At 36.2% G+C, this 26,365-nt stretch overlaps 1 protein-coding gene across 2 annotated transcripts in view; it reads left to right on the top strand.

Annotated features, from left to right (window-relative positions):
- Positions 1 to 990: 990 nt before the first annotated feature.
- Positions 991 to 26,365, top strand: part of LOC126368908 (uncharacterized) — a 105,706-nt gene continuing 80,331 nt past the window's right edge. Inside the window, exons 1-2 of one of the 2 annotated variants that reach the window (XM_050013142.1) lie at positions 991 to 1,187; positions 13,052 to 13,242. In XM_050013142.1, coding sequence (XP_049869099.1) covers positions 13,170 to 13,242 — 73 coding nt within the window. In that variant the 5' untranslated portion in view covers positions 991 to 1,187; positions 13,052 to 13,169. Of the gene's footprint in view, positions 1,188 to 4,457; positions 4,539 to 13,051; positions 13,243 to 26,365 lie in introns of those variants that run through there. The other variant, XM_050013143.1, reaches the window with a different exon arrangement.

Here is a 26,365-nt window from a genome sequence, read left to right on the forward strand (position 1 = left end):
CTCCCTAGCATTATCCCATTTTTCACAGAGTCCGCTTACCTTACCTAAAGATTTGACAGGTCCGGTTTTTTACAGAAGCGACTAACTGACCCTCTCACCAGCGAAGAGAAAACCAGCCTAATACAGTTAAGGTCATATACCTCCGACGATAATGCATTCTCGGGAATGTGGTTTCCTCACGATGTTTTCCTTCACCGCTTAGCACGTGATAATCATTTATGATCCGAACATTAGTTCGAAAACAAAATTCGACAATCATTGTTTAAGGCCTGTGCTGGATTTGAACTTGCGACCTCAAAGTGAGAGGCAAGCGTTCTACTAACTGGGCTACCACGGCTCTAAAGATATTTGCATTTATCGTGATAGTTAATACAATTTTGGTTTAGTGGTTAGAGCGTCGAGGCTAGATTCCCTGTGGTGACATTATCGAAATCAATTTGTGACTCTGTCCTTTGCCTACATTGCAGGCTGTATTATCTGATTGTCAGAAAAATATAGATAAATCTGTACTTCAGAAGTCACGATAGACCGGCTACTAGCCCAAATACCTCCTTACCCTCTCCAGTTGATTGAGGAAAGGCCTGTGCCCAACAGTGGGATGTATATACTTAGATAAGTTATGTATGTTATGTTATGATTTTAATGACGTAATATTAATGAGACGTATTTTTCATAAACTACTGACTATCTTTAAAAAATACTATTAAGTATAAATAACAACAATGACCTATATGTAAGGCAATCACCTTAAATGTTTTGAAATTGAAAGCTCCGACGCAAAACTGTATACCTATAAATCATGCCACATAAAAAAAAGCAATTAAGTACCTACGCCAAATGAAATAACTGGCTGCATATTCCAAACTTCTATATAAAGATGTGAATTTAAAAATAGAATCTTAGACACGAGCCGTCCTGCGCACTAGGGTGAATCTGAATTCTGAAAGCTCTCAGATCTGAATCATTCTGAATGTCAGTCGCCCGCGCGCCTTCGCCACCGTCAGACGTGGTGGCGTGTTCGACATTTGTCTTTCGAACTACGACTTTCGAATTTCGCAACATGCTCGCGAGTGACCGCTATTATATTACCGTTCGTTAAAGTGTACGTGACAAAGTTCTAAGGGTTGATTTCAGGATACTGGATTTCTTGTGTTGTGACTGAGGATTATTTATTTTTAAAGCTTTCGGTAAGTTTTGCGTTCAGAAAATGTTTTTTCATTAAGTATATTATATTATTGTATTGGTGTACTATTAAGTATGTGCTTAATAAAAGTTGTGTAAGTAAGTACTTATATAATAAATAAAGTATTTTTTAAGTTATACCTAATACGTGTTGCTAAAGCAAGAGATGAAATTGGTCGGTAAGGGTTAAAGCATCTGGAGTGCAAAGGGTGGATGTATGGCTTATTATGAATAATAGTTTTAATCAAATAATTGTTATGTATATATCTACAAACGCACACTTAATACCTGTGTGAAGGGAATATAACAATATTCACGAGATTTAAAAGAAAATGGTGTAAGGAATACTTATTAACTTAAAATTCAGACTGTGTTTTCTTAAATCGTGAATTAGTTTCTATTTTGGTACAATTTATAAATAAATATTATTACTTACGTATATTACAGACTGATGATCACCTGGTTGTCCGAAAGTAAGATGATCCGTGTTTCGGAAGGCACATTACGCCGTTGGTCGCGGTTACTACTTACTTATGTAAGTGAGTAATCGTTACATGAGCCTTGCTGTCAGGCCTCTGAGGACCTTTGGTGGCTCAATAATAACCAATAATAATTATTTATTAGCATAATTTGAAAAAAAAAAAAAAAACTAAGGTAAGTATCAGTAAAAGGGGATGATGACTTTTTACGACATGTTAAATGTAGAGGCTTTAATAATATTTAATAATTTTATAAAATTAAGTAATATATAAAATAAATATACCTATTTAAAGACTACGTCTGCCAGACTTAATTAAAATTTAAGTTTATGCTTCCAAGGTTCACGTGTAAAGGTTCTAATATTACTAATCGATACTAAATCTAAAGTTTAAAACTTCAAATTGGAATTGGTTCGCCTTTGGATATTAAATTCTACTAACTTAACTATTAGATTATACATCTATAAGTATTCTAACTACAATTTATACTATTAAGTACTATTACGATCTACATGATAGATTCTGTAAAGCCTAGTAACTTTGGACGGAACTTTGTCAATTATCTCATCATATGTTTTAGCTATGAAACATGTTCCGAATGGCCTTTGGCGGCTCAATAGTAACCCTGACACCGGGGTTGATGGGTTTGGTACTCCACCTCACAACCCACGCGACAGAAGAAGAGAGAAGAACATGTTCCAAATTCACTTGGGCCCGCTGCGTTGTGCCCCGGGATTTTTTTCCAAAGCTGTTGGTATTTTAAAAACTCTGTTTTTTTTTTAATTTTATTTTGGACAACAGACAATCATAATACAGCATTTATGTGTTGCATAGTGATAAGTGAAGACAAAGAGTGTCTTTCATATTATCTTTACTATGTATCATGTTTAGTAGTCGTAGTAAGGGCACTTGCCGCGATTTTTTCTTGTACTCCGATCCTACCTGCCTGAAGGCTAAAAAGTAAAGCTTTTTTTAAATGAAGCTCTTTTCCACCTTTTTACTGCCGGGAACGGCACAACACTGCTTAGACCACATCTTTACTTACTATCAGTACTGTTCTATACTTATATTCACTCCCTGTCTAGTATAAAGCGCATTTTTCAATTAAGAATCAAAACAATAAAATTCTACATGAATTGACTTTGCCGTAAATCCACACCCTGGACGCTTCATACAAAACACCTCGTTTTACGCGCATCTGTGTGTGTGACGTCTAAAGTAAGATCGAGAGGGGGTGAGGCAAACCTAGCGCAGGCGCTGGTGGGGAGCACAGAGTTGCCATTCTATACGTAGTATTATATTTATTCTGTGCCATTAGATGAGATTGTGTGGAATATTTTTCAATAAAAACGCGGCGTTAAAGTGTAAAGCTTTATGTAGGAATATAAGTATATAACTTTAGAATTTTAAAGTGAAAACACAGACAGAAGGTAGCAGGGAGAGCTATAACATGAATATTACATCTATCCGGAATCCGGGAACTGGGTTTTCGAGAAACCAGTATATCATACACAATGCCTGTAATCAGTACTAGTGTAGGTAACCACATGACGTCAGAAAACAACTGAATGCGGACCAGCTTTGATGACTATAAACGGACTAGAGATATCAGCACTAGATAGTGATGTAAATACTAAACCGTACAAATGTTTTTTTCTTGTTGTAGGTATTTATTTCCTTGCTTTATATAAAATTAAATGTAATACATGAATATAAGTAATAATTTGTTAAATAATAATTGTTATTTATTATTTGAGAGCAAAGTACCTAACTTCGCGATGATTACTTACAATTTGGACAAGACATCGTATGTCGGGTTTAAAATATAAGATTATTTTAAGTACATAATGTTGTGAACCTTATATAAATAGTATTTTGATACTTTTCTATGTTAAACGTTAGTACAAGTTAATTAAAAGTACCTAATTACCTATAAATCTCAAGGTTTGTTTTCCGACCGAAATAGCTCGCTAAACAAATGTTAAAACTTCCGGATATCATAAGTCTTAGTTTTTTTATATAGATTTTTCTTAATAAATGAAATCACCTTGAATCACCTGATTGTCTGAAAAAGTAAGATGATTCTGTACTTCGGAGGACACGTTAAGCCGTTGGTCCCGGCTATTAGCCGTAAAAACACCTCCACTAACCCGCATTGGAGTAGCGAGGTGGATTATGCTCCATACCCCTCCGGTTGATTGAGGGGAGGCCTGTGTCCAGCAGAGGGACGTATGTAGGCTGTTTATGTTATGTTATGTAAATGAAAACCGTTTCATGTTGTTGATCATTCCAGTTATAAGTAGGTATGTATCGTAGAAATCGACCAGGAATCACATACGTAGTACCATCGAACTTGATAGAATTCTTGTTTATTAAAGAACTCACTAGAGTATAAAAATAAAAGATCTAACCTTGACATTCTTAACATTTAATTGAGCCTTAAGCCGCTCTAGGCGAGGCGCTTTCTTCTTTTCACTTAAGTTTTACTCTCGAGGGATTCCTTAGAAATCGGGTCACAAATTTGCATAAAAATAATTGCTAAGGCTTTGCAAATTTTCGCCAAGTTTCATAAATAATGTGAACTTCCGCCGCCTGTGCTGCGTGGTTGAGTACGCTTTGCATTTTGTAGTCCGATTTTTTGAAGAACCTTTTGGCTTACATCCAACAATAAGTGTAGGTAGTATATTTACACATTATTAATGAACATATTACTTTCCTGGTTACAGAGTTTCCTTGGCTACCATGACAACTTTTAGTAACAAAAAGAGCGGATATTTTTCTGAATAAAACTACGACAGCGCACCAATACCGCCTAGTTAGCTGTGCTTAGCATACGACGAACCGCCCGCCTTACCTGGCAGATCACTGTCAGTTACGGTATGTTCGATACTTATATGTTTTGTCCTTGTCGATAACCATCCGCGCGGCCAAGTCTCGCCAAAACCTGCCGCAAATGGGCGTGCGAATTGCGTTGTGTGGGAATCGTCTTACTCTCTTATTTCCCGGAAATTACAGAACTCTAGAACTAGCAAGAGTATGTTCAAGTACAGAATTTATTACTTTCACTTTGGAGTTCTTGTATCTAATAATCTTTAAGTAAATAATATTTAATTTCTTAATAGGTTATTTCTCTTCGAAACAACAATATTATATAACTGGTTATGCTGTTGTACTCTATTTATCTTCCAGATCACGACAATAGCAAAATAAATATCGATTTTTTTAGGTTTTTTCACAATATATTTGACCATAATCTGACTTGATGCATCAAATAATTTGGAACTTCCCATGATGTAAGTTTTGGGTATAACTTCGGTGTGACAGTATGAGATAAGTAAAGTGGATCGTCTGAGTCACATCTTGGATGCCAATATATCTATAGTGGTGCATCAGAAACAATATTTCTTTGACCATCATTTGTTAGTTCGACCGATTTATCGGAAGTGCCGATGACACATGACAATGAACTAAGAACTATTAATTTCTTTGACGATTTGTCTTCTTGACGAATTGTCGCTATCGTCCTCCACTTACGAGGGCAAGTGTTTACAAGTTTTATCCGGTTTTCCGATGTTCCCTGCTTTCATACTCCATCATAGTGATAAATTATTATATTTTGGTAATGAAGCGAATAGGATGGCATGGGCTATTTGGGGATGTGAATAGATATTTGTGATTGTGAATTTCTGCCTCCTGGTTATCGTAGTCAATATTCTTGTTTTTTTTTTATATTTGCTTCAGATAAGAACAAAAAACCATGATAATATGATAGTACCTGTATAGATAGCTCTCCACGTCTTCCTGCCCGCATTGTATTTTCCATCGACTTCTTCCACAAAGCATCTAACCTACACGTACAACGGTTTCTTTTTTTTGTATTATGGCAATCCATTCTGCCAGTGTCGAAGTGGACCACAGGCTTCTACTCAGACGCGTTGTCATTAGTTCTCTAAACTGAAGTCCTGTTAGCCGTGACATCTGTCCGTCAATTTACCTTTTCTGTTACCATTTTAAGGCGCTGCCTGTTCTCCGACGAATACAAATTAAGATAAAAGTCTTATTGCTTGCTCTTCTTTGTTTTACGTATTTTGCGTTTGTCTCCTTAGTTTTGTAATTACATCATCATCAACATCAGCATCAACAGCCAATGCTCATCCACTGCTGGACATAGGTCTCTTCTATGGCACGCCACTGAACTCGATCCTCGACTTTTCTACTCCAGCCGCTGCCAGGCACCTTACGGCGGTTGTCACTTTATCTAGTACACCATCCTTCCATGTAATTAGCACAAATTGTTATCATAATCATTATTTTATGTTCATACTTAACATAATTATTTCCGGTTATGTACTTAACTAATGAACAACTATTCCAACTAACACTGATCTGAAATAACAGTGATTTTAGGTCAGTGAACAGACCTAAAATCACTTCAAAATATCAAAATTATACAAATTCCATAAACCGCTAACCACACACAATGGTTTCTGTCGAATACCAATTTAAAAAATATAGTTAAGTAAATCCAAAATGCAAATATTCATTTGATAATTCGTTATATTGCGAACATAAGCGGTTAACAAATTGAATTCTGGAATGTGAAACAAAACGCTGAGTTGCAAAAACTAAATCAAAATGCTAATTAACCAGGCATGCTTTTGTCGTTGTATACTGTTAATAACATTCATAATTACTCGTTTAAACTGGGCTGGAATGTTGCCAGACTTCACTTCTAAACTTTAAACTGTACGATACACTGTTTGCATCCAGTCATTCATAATTTTGTTGACTTATTTCGATGTTGTATATTAAACCTTATATTATTATTATTTCTTTTTTTTTCTTTTTCTTTATTTATTTTTTTACTTTTTATGAGACACATTTTGAAATCGGTTTAATTAATTTAAGTACTTAGTTATTTGATGATTGTGATACCCACGAGTGTTCTCAAATCACATTTGTTTTTAGATATAATATTTACAAAGATAAGAAATGATATAATTTAATCACAAAAGAAACGAATATTATAGAGATATATTGTTACTTTATATTACTAACTTTGTGTGTAAACTTCTTAAATGATAACTACATTTATTTATTCACCTTATCGTCTTAAAATTTCTTAAAAGAACACCTTTATAAATAAGATAGAACAATTCTTTGTAAAAAGATTTAAATCCAAAGCGAATTTAGGCCTCAGGTTAATTCATGAGAATAATACAAGTAATTAGACGTCTGGCAGCTTCTGTCGGAAAACAAAATCAGTGTTTCCTTAAGGAAGGAGACGTTAATTTCCCCCTCTAAGTATAAGAGGCGCACACTTTTTCAGGGTCTCGAAGGAATAGAGTTGCGTTCTGCCTTATTTATTTCGCATTTTATGTCACAGTTGAATGGAACGCTGGAACATTTCTTCCTGTAAGTATCTAACGTATTTTATCTTTTTTAATCAATTTTACAAAATAATAGGATTACTAAAGCGGTATATAAAGCGAAAGTTAATGAAGACCTAGAAGGACGTACATTGACAAAATCGGAGATATCCTTAGATAAGGTTTAGTACGATCTACTCTGAAACGGCGTGCGCGTATGAAACGATTGATGAACGTGGTGGAAGCAAGACAAGTGTGTCTGGATCGAAGCAAATGGATTTCCATAGTCTCTCCTTATCCCGGTGGGAAATAGGCGTGAGTTTATGTATGTTGTTGTTCGGTGGCGAAATTCACAGAACTGTCTCTAAATTATTTCAGTGGGTACTATATATTTTATCTATACTTTTTTTTATAAAATATTAAATTTCACGTTTATGTTACAGGTATACCTGTACAGATATTGTTATAGAATTATGTAAATAAATAATGTCATACAAGAAGGAGGATGTCACTTTAATTTTTTCTAGTGACAGAAATCTTTATGTGACAAAGGTTTGCGTGTTTCATAATAAATTCCACAATTATCAGTTCCATAATGCCACAATTATTACATAATGGCCTCGAACTAAAGCTAAAATCTCCTGATATGGTTTGCGTGCCTTCTATGCAAAATTGCACACGTGTTACCGCTTCGTCGCTTGGTTGAAACAGATTGCTAAATTCATACTGAGTGGTTTGGCATGTCTCTGTTATTTAGGTATATGTAGAACGGAGCTCCGACGAAGCGGTGACGCTGTTTCACAGCGTAATGACATCTCTTTAAGGTATGAAAAGATACAGTTAGTTTCAACATTACAGACGGCGATACGGCTCACCACCTAAGGGTTCTTACAGACGAACTGCAAGTTGTGAACGGCAGAGGCTACTTCAGACGTCGCCGTCAATGCGTCGACGGCTGCCGCCGAGAGGCAACTGACAAATGACAAAATGGCGGACGAAACACGCCGCAACTGTAAACGTCGCTACCCATCGGCGGCAGCCGGCGACGCATTGACTACCCAGGTGGCGACGGCTGAAGTAGCCTCTGCCGTTCACAACTTGCAGTTCGTCTGTAAAACCCAAAGCTCGGTGAAGTGTAGGTAGGTACTTAGTTCAAAAATCAAAATCAAAAGAGATTTATTGCATGATTTAGTTCGTTGGGATATATTGTATTGTATTTGGATTATAATCGTGAGCTTATATTATGTTATGTGCAATTACTGACTTCAGTCAGCAAGCGCTATGCTACACTCTCTTTAGAATTCAATTTTCTGTTATACGAGTACCTCATTGCAAAGATACGGAACCCATAGCAAACTCATCATTGTCGCAATTGCCCGCTGTTTTCGTCTTAATGCAAGTCAGAATAAATGAAGGCAATCACTAAAGCCGCAGCCACGTTTTATATTCGCGGACGGTTTAATGTTACAATAAATTTTTTCATCAAAGAATGTCGTCTTAAAATCCATTGTTTTATTTCTGTTAGATTCCTTTACATCGGAATGGAGATGGAGAGATTTACTGCCCGCGTCAGTAGGTCACCAAGAAAGGATGCAACCCAAGAAATGACAAATTTTGGTATAATTGTTCAAAGGATAATGTTAAGGGAAATAAAGAAAATCCCATTTTCAGATAAAAAAAAAGTTAAGTAAATGCGGAATAATAATATATAGTAATTAAAGGAGGAAAAAATTCGTACCAACTACTACCCAACAGTACTTATACATATTAAAGTCTTAAATAAGAAGAAAAAAAAAACAAAAATAACTCAAAAAAGTAGGTAAGTGTAATTTTTTTTTAATCAGAAAAATATATTTTCTTGAGTTAGTGCATTTTACAATTTGTGATGTTATTCTATGTTTTCTCGCTTTCAGTGGGCTGTCGAAATGGGCGGGGAACTAAGTAGTGCGGAATAGTGGGGCTTTTCCAACTTTTCCTTGTTTATGTTTTCACACTCAGTATCACTCCCTGCAAACCAGGGTTTGAGCAAATTTCTGCCTTATTTGCGTCGAAACTTCAAAGACTTTATCATTACTAGTCAATTACCCGGAAAACTGGTTCATTTCTATTGCTTAAATTGTTACTTGCGCATATAAAATTAAGTGCGCAATGCAAACAAATGTCAAATAGTAATATTGTTTTTTTAGACGAATTGCTCCGATGTGGGCTTTTTCACCCCCCCGTTTTCCGCCTTCAATTACTATTTCGTAATTAATTTCCATCGGGTGACATAAAGGAATTCCTTAGCCATTCTGTTTCGTATTTTATTGTATAATAATTATAAGTAAGTAAGTACTATTTTCGTCGTTTTTGTTTTATTAGCAGTCTTTACTCCGAAAATAAACCTCTTAGTCTTAATAAAACTTAGAGAGAATTTGTCTATCACTAGCTTCCTTTGATACTTTTAAGGTCCTAAGACAGAAATGACGAACTTGAATTGATAGGTGATTTACCCATTTAAATAATTATATTATTATTTTATTTACTTATAATGTTGGAATGATTAAGTTACCTTTTATAACAAAGCCGGGAAGACATAGAGCTGAAAGCGTTATATTCTTATACTCACTCCGAGTCCAGCAATTTTCAATTGACAATCAAAATAACTAAATTCCACATGAATTGACTTTGCTGTAGAACCTAGAGTGAAATGTCAACAGAATTCTCCCTTATGGTTATGCAACGTTTGAGTTCGTTGATCAAATTCAAACGCCTTTTCGTTGGCAAGGGAGTCAATTGACCTACTTTTTGTGTTAACAGGATTGTGAACCGCCAGCAGAGTTTGACTTTGATTTGCTTACTATATTGTGAAGCTCTGTACACTGTAATTCGCATGAAAAACTTCAAAAAAGCTTTATTGGAATCGTAGAGTTAAAAAAATCATGCTGTGTTGTTTGTGAAAGGAAAAATAAATATTAGTTAACATGTTTATGGCGTTTTACATTCTCCGTTTATTGAGAGGGTATTATGATGAATTTTTTTATTTTCGTTCCATAGTACGAGATGAAAAAAATTAGAATGTCCTAAATGCTGCTTATCCATCCCTGTTAGAACAGTCGTGGTTAGAGCGTGGGTCACTCTCGTTTGGAGATCCCGGGTAGTAATCGTTATACGAGTAATATTGGAAGCCTTCTGGGTTTTTAGAAACCAAATCAGCATAAGACAGTCCAATCCTATCAGATAAGCTAAGCATCTGTCGTCATTAATTCACATAAGAACTCTATACCTACTTACATTATTTAATTATAGTTAGATACTTATGTCGTTTGTTCGAATCCCGGTAGGAACAAATCAAAAAAATCACTTTGTGATCCCTAATTTTGCAGGCTGATCACCTGATTGTCTAGAAGTAAGATCCGTGCTTCGGAAGGCACGTTAAGCCGTTGGTCCCAGTTACTACTTACTGATTTAAGTGCGTAGTCGTTACTTGAGTCACGTCAGGGGCCTTTGGCAACTCAATAATAACCCTGACACCACATGATAGAAAAAGAGGAGTAGAAGATATGTGTCTATTAAAAAAGCCATAAAAAGCGTTTGGCGTTTGGTATTTTTGAAGTGTGAGTCCGACTCGGGCACGGAGGGTTCCGTAAAAGTCCCATCTGGTCATTATCAGACTCTGAATGTCAACCAACAGCTACTGGGCCAGAGTGTTCATCAAGACAAATCAAACTAGTCCAAACTCTGGCATACTCTTGCGTCGTTTTAATACCGAATCCCTATACTATGATCACCTTGTCATCATTAGACGCTGAATACCAACCACATAGGGCCAGAGTGTTCATTAAGATAAATCAAACTAGTCCAAACTCGGGCGTTTAATGTCATTTTAATGTCGAGTTTCTATCCTACCTAGTCATCATACATGAGCCGTACATGAAGCACACGTCTAAGCACCGACTCCGACTAATCAGATTACGACCCCACATAATATTACAGACATGTCGTGAGAAGAACAGGAGAAAGCTTATACGTGTGTGTTTCCCTTTTTGTCATCAAGCTGGGCTATTTTCAGGGTGTATTACGACTATTGGAGATGTCCTTAGAGAAGGTTTAATACGATCTACTCCGAACCGGCGTGTGTGTATGAAGCGATTGATGAATGTGGAGGAAGCAAGAGAAGTGTGTCAGGATCGAAGCAAATGGAATTTTATAGTCTCTGCTTACCCCGTTGGGCAATAGGCGTGAGTTTATGTATGTATCTCTACGATTCTTCCTTTCCTTCTTCTACTTTTTATATTTCTTTTTTTTATTTTTTTACAATTACAATAAATTATTAATGTGTATCAAACACATAAGACGTTTGTAATTTTATATGGGGTCGTAATCTTCATGAAAATGAGCTTTTTAAACGACTTCAAAAAAGGAAGAGGTTCTCAATTAGTTAGAATCTCTTTATTTTTGAAAATACTCCTTTACAGTAAACCATCCTAATGCTATCTTAACACATCTTCTCTTCCAATATATTTTTTTCCCTTTCATTCTTTACGCTTTTATCCTCTGATTCACTCGCACATACTCGTAATATGTCATCCCAATGTCGTTCCGTTCCTACATATAATAATGTTCCAATATTAAGACTATCAGTCTGTTTCTAATTCTTGTTACCAGTTTGGCTAGAATAGTTACACAATTTGTGATCTTGTTTAAGTTTCCAAACTTCTGTGCAGGTACAGATGTTACATAATTTACCTGATGTTTAAGTTAAGATAGTGGCCCCGATTCCTGCAGACTCCTCTTAATTCTACTTTAAGTTGTACCTGTCATTTTCTTATCCACCGAAAAAGGAAAGGGACGCATGATTGACAGCTTTTAATTTTAGGAAGAATGAGTAAATGAATGACTAACCCGGGGGAATCAAAAAGGTAGCTCGCTGGTATGCAAACCGTTTGACGTGTGCTGTCAACATAATTCTGTCGAGTTATTGGTCAATATGGTAGACGGTTGTTTTAGATTTGTGCTTAAAATTGACGTGTGTTCCATAAATTTTATGCTTAACGTTTACCCGTCCCTTTCCTTTTCGGCGGATAAGAAAATGACAGATATAACTTAAAATAAAATTAGATGGTGTTTACAGGAATTAGCACCAGTGTCTTCCTATTAGTACAAAGCCTTTGCTGTACAGATAAAAAGGGCAACGGGGCAATATTAAGTACTATAAATAAATAAAAATAATAAAAAAGCTTTTTATTTCCCTTAAATGGTAACAAATATAATATTTTTACTTTATTTGATAATTTTATTAGAAGTTCTTATCTTAGTTCTGTGTTAGTATTGTTAGTAAGGGCCACCTAAGTAAACAGTCATTATTATGAGTCATGTCAGGGACCTTTGGCGGCTCAATAACAACCCTGATACCAGGGTTGATGAGGTTGGTAACTCACCTCACAACCCATAAGAAAAAAAAAGAAGAAGGGCCGCCTGTGCGGTAAAAGCCTCCTCCAGGTTCTTCCACGTGGTCCTGTCCCTTGCTAATCTAGACCAGAAACTACCTGCAACTTGGGTAACTCATCATCCCATCTCTTCAATGGTCTACCTCGTCTGCGTGTGTTATATATGGGATACCAGTTTGTAACAACTCGTGACCACCTATTGTTTATTACCCTTTGTACATTAAGTATGTAGTACATACTTTGAATTATTACCATGCAAAACTTTACTTCCATCATACTTATCCAACTAAATCACGGAAAAAATATTTCTTGTCAGTGTAGCATTCTCGATTCGTGTCTATCACAGGCCAATTCTTTGATTTTAAAAAGAACTTAATAACTAAGTATCAGTGGTATCATTTATGTTATTGATGGTGTACGCAACTCATATATTACATAGTAAATGAAAAAGTACTATAAGAAACTATGGTTCTGTTGATAGAGAGCAAAAAAGTAAATATAACTCTATAAGAATCGTATGTTATTTTACCTATAGGAAACTTCAAATTTCAAGTGAAAGATGAATAACGAATGGAAAACTTTCTTGTTTCAGATTGCTACGTCTTTCAAAGGGGCAATATGAGTTCGTATATATCAGGGGCGATGGAGTTGAAAACGTCGCGATGCATCGAGTCGGAGTGTTAAGTGAAGTGTGCGCATGAGTATCAGACATGTCGGGGAAAACAGGACTGCTCGCTGTGCTATGGATTGCCACCTTTCCGCTCTACCGAGCTGATAACCTTGGTAAGTTATTCGACCTATTCCAAGTGCAGGTGGTGTGTCGGGCAGGATCGTAGTAATTATAAATAATAATAAAAATCTTTATTTCGCACCACAACTCAACATAAGGATAAGACAATATAAGTAGATGACAATGGCAAATATAAAACTATTAACTTAATGTTCAGTTGTGGCAGACTGGTGCCCGAGCTAGGCAGTGTGCCAGTGTGCCCACGGCATGCAATACGGTTTAGTGCATATGCCGTGGCCAGATCGTAAAATTGATCATTTCATGATGTGGTCGACCATTTCATGAAATGGTCATATTTCATGAAATGGCCAACTTAAGCTGGCCATATTGTTGAAACGTCAACGTTTAATGATATAGCAATCAACGTTTGTCCATATCGTTAAAGTAGGCGGTGTCCATGCTATGTGGTGTAATAAAAATGCGAATAGTCGATTAATTTCTTAGGTTCAAAATTATGTACCTATTCGATATGGAAAATTGAACAATAACATTGATTCATCGATTATAATATCAATCAAGTTTTAAATGTAATCGACGCCAGCGCCACTATCGGTGGATAATGTTACAAATTTTACGATATGTTTGCCAACGTTTGGCCATATCATGAAGTAATCGTGCATTTCGTTGGTCATATCGTTAAACGTTTTGTGTTCATTGATCTGGCCAAACTACATCATGATGTGGCCAACGAATGTTGTTCTATTTCAAATGATCAATTCTATGATCTGGCCACGAGACATACAATTGATGACATTCGCATTTACATTGTGATAGATGTCCAAATATTTTAAAGTGCGAAGACAATATTATTATAATAAGATAATAAGAAATATACGTAGGTAAAAAATATATAATTATATAAAAAGAAATGTATGAAAATCCCGTGGTGTCAGCCTCCAACGGGAAATAGGCGTGATCTTAGGTATGTGTATGTATGGATTCCAAGACACACCCCAATAATTAATAAGTGCATACATTATGAAATAACAAGACACAAAAAACAGGTACACAGGGTGCTAGTGACATCGTAACGAAAACTTTAAAGATTCAGACCATGATTCTGTAATTATTTTTATATAATTACGTATGTAATTACTTTTGAGAGTGAAAGAAACGAAAGCGGTGGTACGTATGTCAGGTGGAATTCCGTGGTCTCTGCATACCCGAATTGTATTTAAGTACAATAAAATAATAATGTATTTATTACACACAAAAATAAATTAAATAAAAAAAATACAGACATATATTTAGCACAAAATGTGGCCTTAAGTGTTGCTGTACTTTTATGATGTTTGCTTTTACGCTGAACTGAATTGTACTCTTTCCAATATATCCCAATTGTGGTCGTCAAAAGTACTCACATCACATCACTAATTTAAGAGTCACGCTCTTGTCAGTGTAGCATTCTACATGCTACTTTTTTTGGTAGCGTTCGTACACATAGCGTTAGTTTGTGTAAAGTAACTGCTCTCTTTGAACATTCAACTAATAAATAAAAAGTAGTGTACTTACTACCGATAATCTACAATCATATGTACCTTCGTTTAAAAGTCCGTATAATGTTGTTTTCACCAAGTCGTCTCGTTTTATTCTTCAGTCGTCTAATATTATTATGCCCATAAATTATCTTACAATTTACTCATTTCACGTTCTAACAAATAATTTTCTCCGACGTTCTACAAATATACCTACCTATTTAATATTCTATTAAGATTCGGGTTTAACCCAAATTGCCAACAAAAATACAATATCACTCGATAACTTATATAAAGTTCTAGAATATTCTTCATTAAAAGTGGATCAAAGTTAGAAAAATAATATAGTTTTAACCAATGTTAAACTGAGTTTACTTAAACAAAGCTTTACTCTTTTTCACACCCCAAAATTCGTAGCTGGTTATTGATTAATTCAATCTTCTTTTATCGTGTGGGTTATGAGGTGAATTACCAACCTCATCAACCCTGGTGGCAGGGTTACTATTTAGCCGCCAAAGGCCCCTGACATAGCTCATGTAACGACTACTTACTTACATCAGTAAGTAGTATCCGGGACCAACGGCTTAACATGCCTTCCAAAGCACGGATCATCTTACTTTTTGGATAATCAGGTGATCAGCCTGTAATGTCCTAACCAAACTAGGGATCACAAAGTGATTTTTTTGTGCCCCCACCAGGATTCGAACCCGGGACCTTCGGATCGTGAGCTCAAAGCTCAACCACTGGACCACGGAGGCCGTAATTTTAATTCAATATCAATTTTAAACAGAATATCAAAAGTGGCTGTAACTTTTCTTCACCGACACTAGCTGCCCGAAAAGATTTAATGAACATGGACTTGATATAATCTATGTCTGTACTGCCAAACTCATAGACATACTACGACTCTAGTCACCAATTTAGGCTAAAATACCGACCTTTGACCGTGGTACGTGATTTGCGCACATAATCCCTCTCGACATAATTCAAGAACCACATAGCGAAATAATGGGCAAGTTGACCGAATAACCACGAAATGTGGCTTGGAAATCTGACCGTGGGATGCGGCTTGAAATCTGACCACGGAATCTGACAGTGACCGCACTTTAAGAGGCATTTGAGAGTACTTACACGCTTAAGGCGACCGCTATTAGGAAGATTCTGGAACCACAACAATGTAAAGACCTTTGTAAGTAGACTACAATGTCATCAATCATTGTCCCTGATAGTGCTGATAAGGATACGATTTACTGTATCCTTGACTTTTTAAGTGATATACTTATCGTACAAGATGGGTTTTACAATTATAATTTTATCTTAGCTGGAGCCGGAACCGATGAAAAACTATTAAAAAATAAAGTATTAAATACGTTCAGTTGATTGTAATTTAGATGTCGACCATATAATAAAAAGAAACCAAACCATGTAATATCTTAACCAAACTAGGGATTAATTACAAAGTGATTTTTGTGATTTGTCCCCACCGGGATTCGAACCCGGGACCTCCGGATCGTGGCACAACTGTTAGCCTTTAGACCACGAAGGCCGTTAATATTATGCTTATGACAGAGCATAAAACAATTTCTGCTTGATCTGTGAAATTTCTCAAATGTAGCGTAATGCGTTTTGGTTTTGAGCAGCGGAATGGGTAAAGGAAAGAAAGAAAGAAAGAAATGTTTATTATAAAGGGACACCACAGTAACAAATATAAAACAAATTACATAATTATAATATATACAATAAAACACATAACTTACAATCAAAACACATAATAAAAACAACTTACACGAGAAATACAAATACAATTATTTGTATGAACTGGTCAACGGAGGTGTCCTTTATAAAAGGGCCTCACTAAGCATAAGCCGCGGCGCGAGCCACGACGCTGGTATTCTGTGGACCCTGTTAAAGGCGGTTCTATCGTCATCATAAACAGCCTCGACGTACGTACGTCCCACTACTGGGCACAGGACTCCTCTCAATCCACCGGAGGGGGTATGGAGCATACTCCACCACACTGCTGCACTGCGGGTTGGTGGAGGTGTTTTTCGGTTAATAACCGAGACCAACAGCTTAACGTGCCCTCCGGAGTGCGGAATCATCTTACTGTTTCAAACAATCTGGCGATTCAAGTCTGAAAGGTCCTTACCAAACAAAGGACAGTCTCACAAAGTGATTTCGACAATGTCCCCACCGGGAATCGAACTCGGACCTCCAGATCGTGAGCCTAACTCTCTAACCACAAGACCACGAATGCGGTTCTATGCCAATAGGTAATTAAACTAAACTGTGAATACAGTCTCTGTTCAGATCATACGAGAGATAAACTTACATACCATCAATCATGGATGTAATCATCACATAAACCTTGCACGCAGTTTAATACCCTAACATAATGATTAATAGGCATAACCCTACTAAATATCTTAGTATTCCATTCGGTACCTACTGGAATAAGCCATATAATATTATAGTGATTACGAAAGCTATTAATACAGAGGCTTTGACAAACAATATGATGATTCTGCAAAGCAATTAGGCTAGATTAGCTAAAATTACTAGCTTTCGTAATTTCAGTCGTGTTTCAAAGGTTAAATTAATTAGTCGCTGCAGCGCGGCTGTCGCGCGACAGTCGAGCGTTTCGTCGCGCTGCACCCGCGCGGCATACTTTGTATGAATTGTATAGAAAATCATTCAGCGCTTTACTTCTTGAATTCATATACAAGTAACGTCTTCCGTGGTCCAGTGGTTGAGCATTGGGCTCACGATCCGGAGGTCCTGGGTTCGATTCCCGGTGGGGACATATCACAAAAAATACTTTTTGGTCCCTGGTTTAGTTAGGACATTACAGGCTGATCACGCAAGCAAGATGATCCGTGCTTCGGAAGGCACGTTAAGCCGTTGGTCTCGGTTACTACTTACTGATGTAAGTATGTAGTCGTTACATGAGTCATGTCAGGGGCCTTTGGCGGCTCAATAATAACCCTGCCAGGGTTGATCAGGTTGGTACTCAACCTCACAACCCACACGAAAGAAGAAGACCACAAGTTACACCATTGGACCCAATGGTTGAGCGTTGTGCTCACGATCGGGAGGTCTCGGATTTGAATCCCGGTGGGGACAAATCACAAAAACCACTTTGTGATCTAGTTTGTTTTGGACATTACGGGTTGATCACCTGATTGTCCAAAAGTAAGATGATCCGTGCTTCGGAAGGCACGTTAAGCCGTTGGTTACAGTTACTTTTTACTGATGTTAGTAGGTAGTCGTTACATGAGTCATGTCAGGGGTCTATGGCGGCTCAATAATAAGCCTGACACCAGGGTTGATGGGGTTGGTAATCCACCTCACGACCCATACGATAGAAGAAGAAGGCAAACTAAAATTGATCAGAAAAATAATAATTTTTTTTTTAAACTAAGAACTAAAAAGATAAAGCAACCGAAGAGAAATAAATCAACCAGCAAATCCAATTTATGTGGCCGCATTACAGCATTGACTGTTTTCTTAGAAGTTAACTTCGAAAAAATACTTTTATAAGCCAGAGAAAAAACTATTATCACAGTAGTTATTTAATGTCCCTGGGAAACCTTCAGTTTCAGATAAGTTTCGTAAATAAGATATGAAATAAATATTACCACCAACTTCAAAGAAATATGTATTCCATTTCTAAAAGGCAAGATGTTTTTAAGAGAACCAAAAATTCGGTGGTTATCGTTATCGGTTTACTTCGGTCGCTTTTCTCAAAGAAAGCCGAAGCTGAACCTACCTGGCTTCTAGCCTATCACTACCTTCTCAAAGTTTTTACTAGGTGAGAATTTTCAGCTCTTCTGGCCGTAATTAGTAATGCGTTCGATTTTTGAATTGTTGGCAACAATTTTCTTTCAACCACATTAGTAACAAAGATAAAAACTCAAAATTAAAAATAGACAGTGGCGCCCCCATGTCTATTGAGGTAAGGGTAGTCATACTTCTCAGACAACACCTTCAGAATGCCATTGGGTACAAGACACTCTATTTAAGAATAAGACGAATAAGAATAAAATAAATTTATTGCCAGTAACAATTTATATTTGCTACAAGAACTAGGTAATTATGAATATTACGAAGGATAAGGATAATCCTATTTAATAAGGATGCAGTCCTGGAGCTTAAAAATGCCACATCAAAGTAATTCATCTAAAAAAGCAATATTGCTTTTTGACATTTCTTGAGATTGCGCACTTATTTTGATGAATTGCTTATATTATGTGGCCTTTTTAGTCCTCCCTGTTTTTCATAATTACAATAAGGCACGAAAAAAAATTATCCATTCTATTCTACCATTCCATGTTCCATGGTATCTATGGTAGACTCAAAATCTACCTGATGCTACTTACCAAACTCTAACACAACTTATTTCCCGAGGAAAATGTTATTATTTACCTACTGTCTAGGTAAACGGATTATTTGTACCAAAGTTGGCTTTGCTTACTTAAGCTTCTATTTACTTAATTATGTTAGACTAGCGTGTGCTTTGTACACGTGGCATCTTTATCATCTCCTACGGATTTAATTTCCGAAAACCGTTTCAATGTTTGCTTTTTTACTAAAAGGAAGCTTAGCCACTTACTTTCTAGTTCTGGCGGTGTGTACTTTTCTACGAAGTACCTATTATTGTTTATGACATGGCTTTATAGTAAGTAAGTAAGTAACTAAAATATGTATTTCCTCTACAAATAACATTGTTATTATACTAATTTACAATCATTTTATAAGATGAACATTTATAGAGGCTGGAGCCTAAACTAGGGTACCCTGTGTTATAGGTCTCCAGGCCTCCACCTCCAGGAATATGGTCATTAATAATGTTATCAATACAGCAATACAAAGAAAGTAAAAAAAAAAGTGTGTGCGTGTGTGTGTGTGTGTGTGTGTGTGTGTGTGTGTGTGTGTGTGTGTGTGTGTGTGTGCGTGCGTGCGTGCGTGCGTGCGTGCGTGTTTGTGTGTCTGTATACTGATAGGTAGGTGTAAGACACTCGTTCTGTGGTACACCTGCTTCTTAATCGGGCTTGCATTAATGAGTTATGAATTTATCTTAAGTGCAATCGTCACTAACACACTTGACTCGACCATTATAGTCGGCAATACGGCTCATCACCAATCACGTTGGTTTAACAGGAAGTTGAGTGAGGTGTGGGTACTTAGTGCATCTTGTATCTCTGACTACCCCAATCGGGATATAGTCGTGAGCTTATGTAGATATGGCAATCAGTGAGTTTTTTCTTTAAGATATTTGTTTTTGCGTAGGTGCTCAAATATAATAATTATGTTTATATGAATGTATTGTTACGATGGATGTTGTATGTTTAATATAGAAATGGCAGAAAAAGTTATAACAACTTATTATTTTATTTTTATGTGTCTATTTACCTACTTGTCTTTTTTGTAAGCAAATACAAGTGTATTTGTTTGCCTTGTTGGGCAAAAAACAGAACAAATATCAAATAACATTAGACGGATAAACATAATTATACGAAAACAATATTAGTTTGTTATTGACCCGATCGTCGTGGAGATCCTTAGGGGAGGCCTATGCCCAGCAGTGGGCGTCGTACGGCTGATGATGATTGACTACTTATTAATTAGCGTTCATTAATGTTGTTAGTATTCATTCTTAGGGTCACTCAATGATATCCGCACCGAGTGCCTCTCCTCTCTATACATAGTTACGTTATTAATGTACAGTACTTATATAAATAATTCTTATGAGGTTAAATTTTAGACACCATTGTTTCTAGGATATATGTATTTATAGTTAACCGCGTCGTGGTGTCTATGAGGCTTTTATTATATTTCTAACACTTTAAAAATACTTACGTGCACAAATGCGGTATCGGAAGTACGTGTACAGTCATGAGCAATATGATGTACCCACTTTAGGACTCTGTCACACTAACATATCTGACATTTAGTGAGACTTACAGTTCAATTTGTCAAAAAAGTTAATGTGACATGGTACCAAAGTGTACATATTAATGCTCGTGACCGTACTTATATCCAATTTTCTGTTCCACGTATCGTACAATATAATTAACATTTTAGTTTAGATCGTGTCACGATAATAAGAATCAAGCATTACTGACTTTCGGCTCGCTTTAATACATATAGTGTCAAAACGTAGTGGTTATAAATTAAGTCAGTTAGTAATTAAGTGTCTAACATCAGAGAAGGAAAGCTAGAAGGAAAGAGAGGAATGGGAAGACCAAGAAGAGCTTACATGGAACAGATTAAAGAAAAGGTTAACGTCGTGTCTTATAGGGAAGTCAAGGAATTGGCCTTTGATAGACTGGAATGGAAAATGCTACGAGGACAAGAGCGTGGCTCTTAAATTGATGATGATAAATTAAGTAGGAGAAATGAATCGTGTTCGTCCGTATGTTCAACAATGACAGTGATATAAATGTATTAAGTTGACACAAGGCGACATTTTTAACACTGTCAACTCTGTTTTTTCCTGTATCGTGTGGGTTGTGAGGTGGATTACCCACCCCATCAACTTTAGTGTCAGGGCTATTATCGAGCCGCCAAAGGCCCCTGACGTATATTTTGATGATAACTATATGCTGGGAATTTGTACCTATAAAAAAGTAATTGAAATCTGGGGGTTAAAAAGGGCACATCGAAGCAATTCGGCTAAAAAAGCAATATTGCAATTTGATATTTGTGCATATAAAAGTAAGTGCGCAATGCAAACAAATGTCAAATAGCAATATTGCTTTTTTAGATGAATTGCTGCCAATTGCTTGCCAGGGTCAGTTTCACCACTAGCTGAATATTTAAAAAAAAAATAAGTTTGAAAATTAATAAATCCTTTACTTTTCAGCAACTATTACAAAGATTTGATTTGGTATACATAGCAGCTTAATATCAAAGTGATTAGTCATTGAAATGGCACAATTAGTTTAAATACCATAGTAACATATTATACATCAATAGTTTTAATTAGCTAGGTATTTATCTTATACTCAGAAAATAGTGTCAATTTTGGCAGCGACATAACCCCGCTAGAGTTGACTTGACGACAAAGTTTAGATCACAAATTAATAAGTGCAGTTCACTCCCCAAGACTTTACTCTATCTCACTACATTCCCTGAGGTAAAATTATTGTACTGTCTAATAAAGTATTAGATGTAGGAAAGAGTAATGACCCAATAGTAAAGAGCTATTTTTCCCCAACGAACAATCACTAGGAACTCCTTTATATATATTATTTCTCGGGTCTATTTAGCCACGTCGGTTGTTAGTAATGTCAGGAAGTGGCTGATTGACTAGCTTGATTTCCAACACGAACCTTAAGTAGCTATTAATTAAATTTCTTATTCAGTCTTTTTCTTCTTTTCGTGGGGGTTGGAAGATTGACGACAGACTTCACTGTTGGCAGTGATTCTAATTTAGCGAAAATGTTAGCACGCTCGTTGTGCTGTGGGCAAAAAAATGAATGTTAGACTAGGGGCCTTAGCCAAGTTGCAATCGATTATGATAATCGACAGTGACAGTGATAAAAATACATTGTTTTAAGTTTACGCGGTTATTATCATAATTAAAGCACATAATAACGGGTTCTTACCGCGTTTAAATAAATAAATAAATATCGGGAGTCTTATATCCCCATTTAAACGCGGTAAGAACCCGTTATTATGTGCTTTAATTAGTGATAAAAATGTTTGAGATATGCATAAGGTGCCCTATTAATCAAAAATAAATTATCACGGACACTATTCACAGTCGATTTTCCGAATATATCCTGTTTAGGGACGGTACTGATATTATTGGCGCCCGAAGTATACGATCCTGACGACTCGATTACCCTTGCCATAGATCTGACCAATCAGCTCGCGACAACGAACACTTCAGGATCCCGATACCGACAACAACAGCATGGTCGAAGTTTTCCTTTATTCAGCGCTTATCGCTATCGTCCCACTAGGGTCGATTAATTATTTCAAATATAATCCTCCCAGACGATGCTCTGAGCCGAGTTCCATGCCCAACTGGGCACCCTCAGGCCTGTTGTCTTAAATTTTGTGCCGGGTGAGAGCCTTCAGCACTCCCCATATGTCCGGTCAACTAGTTAATGCCATCTGTGGCAAATCACACTTAGCCACGTCAAAACAAAAATCACTGTCCATCGTCATAATCCTTTTAAACTTGACTAAGGTCACTAAGAATAATTAAATCAAACAAGAGTGTTTGAAAATACACTGGCCTGGAAAACTTAGTAAAAAAATAATTTATTTGTAAACTAATTACTAACTTTGCTAGAGATATTAAATAAAATGATTTCATAGCTAATTTATCAGCTTTCGTTGTGACTATTAAACTAAACATTAGCAATATTTCGATTGCTTTTTACTTCGAAAGGTTATCTTGCGAACTTAAAATGTTATTATCATTTTAAAAGTGTAGTACTTACTTAGTTTTGCAAGCTAGTGTAGTTAGTGCCAGAGAGCCCCACTGCTTTCCTCGACCCGCTCCGATGCTGTTGAGACCAAGACATAACGGCGTGGTAATCATGCTCCAAGAGAGTGCCTTGGCATGAGATTTCCATACAACTTGATTTACTGAGATTGTTATTTTTAAGTTCATACGTGACATGGGGTATAAAATTTAAAACTTTCTCGAAAATTACACTAGATATACAACGACCAACAGTATAGAATAATCTTGTGACAACGATTTAAGCCAGATTACTGCCCTGAGATTGTGCATCTTGTAACGATTTCAATGCAAAATCTCTTCAACTGGAGACATTTTACAATTCGCAGCGGGCTCTCAAGAGCAAGCTGACAAAACACTCTCCATTGAAATTAGTTATATTCGTATAGTTTATATGACTTGTTATAGCAGAGAAAATATAGGTTGTAGTGGTAAGTACGTATATTTCGTAGTGACAGTTTTTGCTAAGACAAAATTACATACATAAGTCAATATTAAAACAATGGTGTTCTTATTGTAGATTACAACAAAGAGTTTTAACAATATGTTTTTTGTATGCCAACTCATGTTATAAATGTAAATTCTGTTAATAAAAGTAAGTTTTTAGATGCCAAGATGTTAGTTTCTACAAATCATATTGTTGTTTTTAATGTAGAAAGTCGTGTTTACTTGTAATTGGCTTACACCTTAGTACTACTTTATTTAGTGTCTATTTGCGTCTTAACTAATGTTACAATATGCATAGGTGTAAGGGATCCAGTATCTAAATAAATAAATACTGTTCCAGAAATGTTTTAGTATTTTCTATTGATGTGTTTTCTCGCAATCAATAAACCAATGATTGTCAAATTTGTTTTCGAATTCATGTTTGGATTATAAATGATTATCACGTGCCCAGCGGTGAAGGAAAAAATCGTGAGGAAACCCACATTCCCGAGAAATGCATTTTCGGAGGTATGTGACTAAAACTGTATTGGGCTGGTTTTCCCTTCGCGGGTTGGAAGGTCAGATAGGCAGTCGCTTCTGAAAAAAACTTCAGGTTAGGTAAGCAGACCCTGTGAAAAACGGGATAATGCTAAGGAGATGATGATGTTGATATTTTCTCACAACCTTGCCGTATAGGAATTATGCTACCAGACATGTTATAGGACATCTAGTCCCCTAGTAAACGAGTACGATGAAACTTCATACACCTACACGTACCTTTTTATCTAAAGTAGAACCCATATCACACTTCTTTAGAACTATTTTTAACACGAAAGTCGGCTTAAAGTCGAGTGACTCTCAATTTTGAGTTGTTAATTCAATGTAAGTATATTATTAATATTTTGCTAGTAAAATCTGCCGAAAAACACTTTTAGTAATAATTTATTTTTGTATTGAATTGTTTTGCTCATTCTGAATTTGAATCATCGGAAGAATGACAAACAGAATGAGGTTTTGCTGTTATCAAATCGTAAGTTGCTTTAATATTTTATTTTCCTTATCCTATCGAGCGTCAATCCCAGAACCTTTTCTTCTGTCACACACAAAGCTACTTTATTTGCTTATTTTGTTCGTAAAACTGTCACTCACAACGGCTTGTCATAACCCAATATTTTTATTCGCGCGTGCCAGTTTAAGCGATAAAATACCTTTATATTTAGTTGTTTCTTAAACCAAAATACCACTGTTTTAAGTTTACGCGGTTATTATCATAATCTTCTTCTTCTTCTTCTTAAATCATCCGTCATCCCGTGACCACTTGCAACAGTGTCGAAATATCGGGAGTCTCATATCCCTGCTTTAAACGCGGTAAGAACCCGTCATTATGTATTTTAATTATCAAAATACCACTTCCAAATCAAATCAAATATCGGTTCTTTATTGCACAGAAACTTCAATCCTTCTTTTTCTTCTTCTTAATTTTCTTTGATAATGTCCTTTGATGGATATGAAGAACCATATTGTGACGGGTGCCCACCTATTACACACTTATTGATTTATTAATTATGTCACATGATAGGGATTAGGGAGACGAGTGTAATGTAATGTGTATGTAACAATAAATTGCAATTATGTTATTTCGCGGGCCGGTTCAACTCGTCATATTTGAATTGTTGATCGAACCAGGTGCTATATAGCCAGTTGGCAAACGTTTGCGAAACTTAACAGTGAAATCGTCTGAAATGCAATCAATCCCATACTAATAAAACATAATGCTTCAGGGAGGCGAAGACGAATAATACATTCCCTAAATAGTTTATATTATTGTATGTATTCTTAGGGTAAGGTATATCCCTTCCTATCCTTAGTTGCCTGAATTAAATAAAATTAAAATTAAATTAATTTTAATAATAAAATTAAATATGATAATAAAATTAAATATGATTGACATGTCACATACATACATAAGCTCATGCCTATTTCCCACTGGGGTAAGCAGAGACTATGGAATTCCATTTGCTTCGATCCTGACACACATTTCCTGCTTCCTCATTCATCAATCGTTTCAAACACGCACGCCGGTTCCGAGTAGATCGTAAACGTTAAACCAAAACTCAAACCTTTTCTAAGGACATCTCCAAATTGGTCAGTATACATCCTTTTAGGTCTTCCTCTGGCAGCCCTACCACCAACCTTCGCTTTATATACTGCTTTCATAATCCTATTATAATTATTCTGCTCTACGTGTCCAAACCAACTTAACATTCGCTTCGCAATCAAAGTCACTATATCGTCTATTGACGTGTCCCCTTAATTAAATCGCTTGTCGAAAGCGTTTGCAACTTGGCTAAGGCCCCTGTATTCCCACAATTAGCTTTTCGCGCCAGCAATTGGCCACTACAGCAAAAAGGTAGCATGGAAAACATAAGCAATGCGAAGAAAAATCTTTCAGGCGTTTGAATACAGGTAGTGTACCGGGCAGGTATTCGAGGTCCGACATTTCAAGAATAACCCTTGTTACTTTTTTCACTTGCCTTTGTTGAACCCTTCTCAAGATCCATTAAACTAGGTAGGTATAAACCGATTGTTGTTTTACTATTAAAAGAACTTTGATTTCCTCACTTTGGGATAAACTTCTTCCTACTTATAAAAGTCTTTAATCATTTTCAACATAACTGTACAAAGAGATATTTAATTACGAGACATTGGTAGGTACCTACATCATGTTACTATATA

This window comes from Pectinophora gossypiella, chromosome 8, assembly GCF_024362695.1.
Source record: "Pectinophora gossypiella chromosome 8, ilPecGoss1.1, whole genome shotgun sequence".
Lineage (NCBI taxonomy): Eukaryota > Metazoa > Arthropoda > Insecta > Lepidoptera > Gelechiidae > Pectinophora > Pectinophora gossypiella.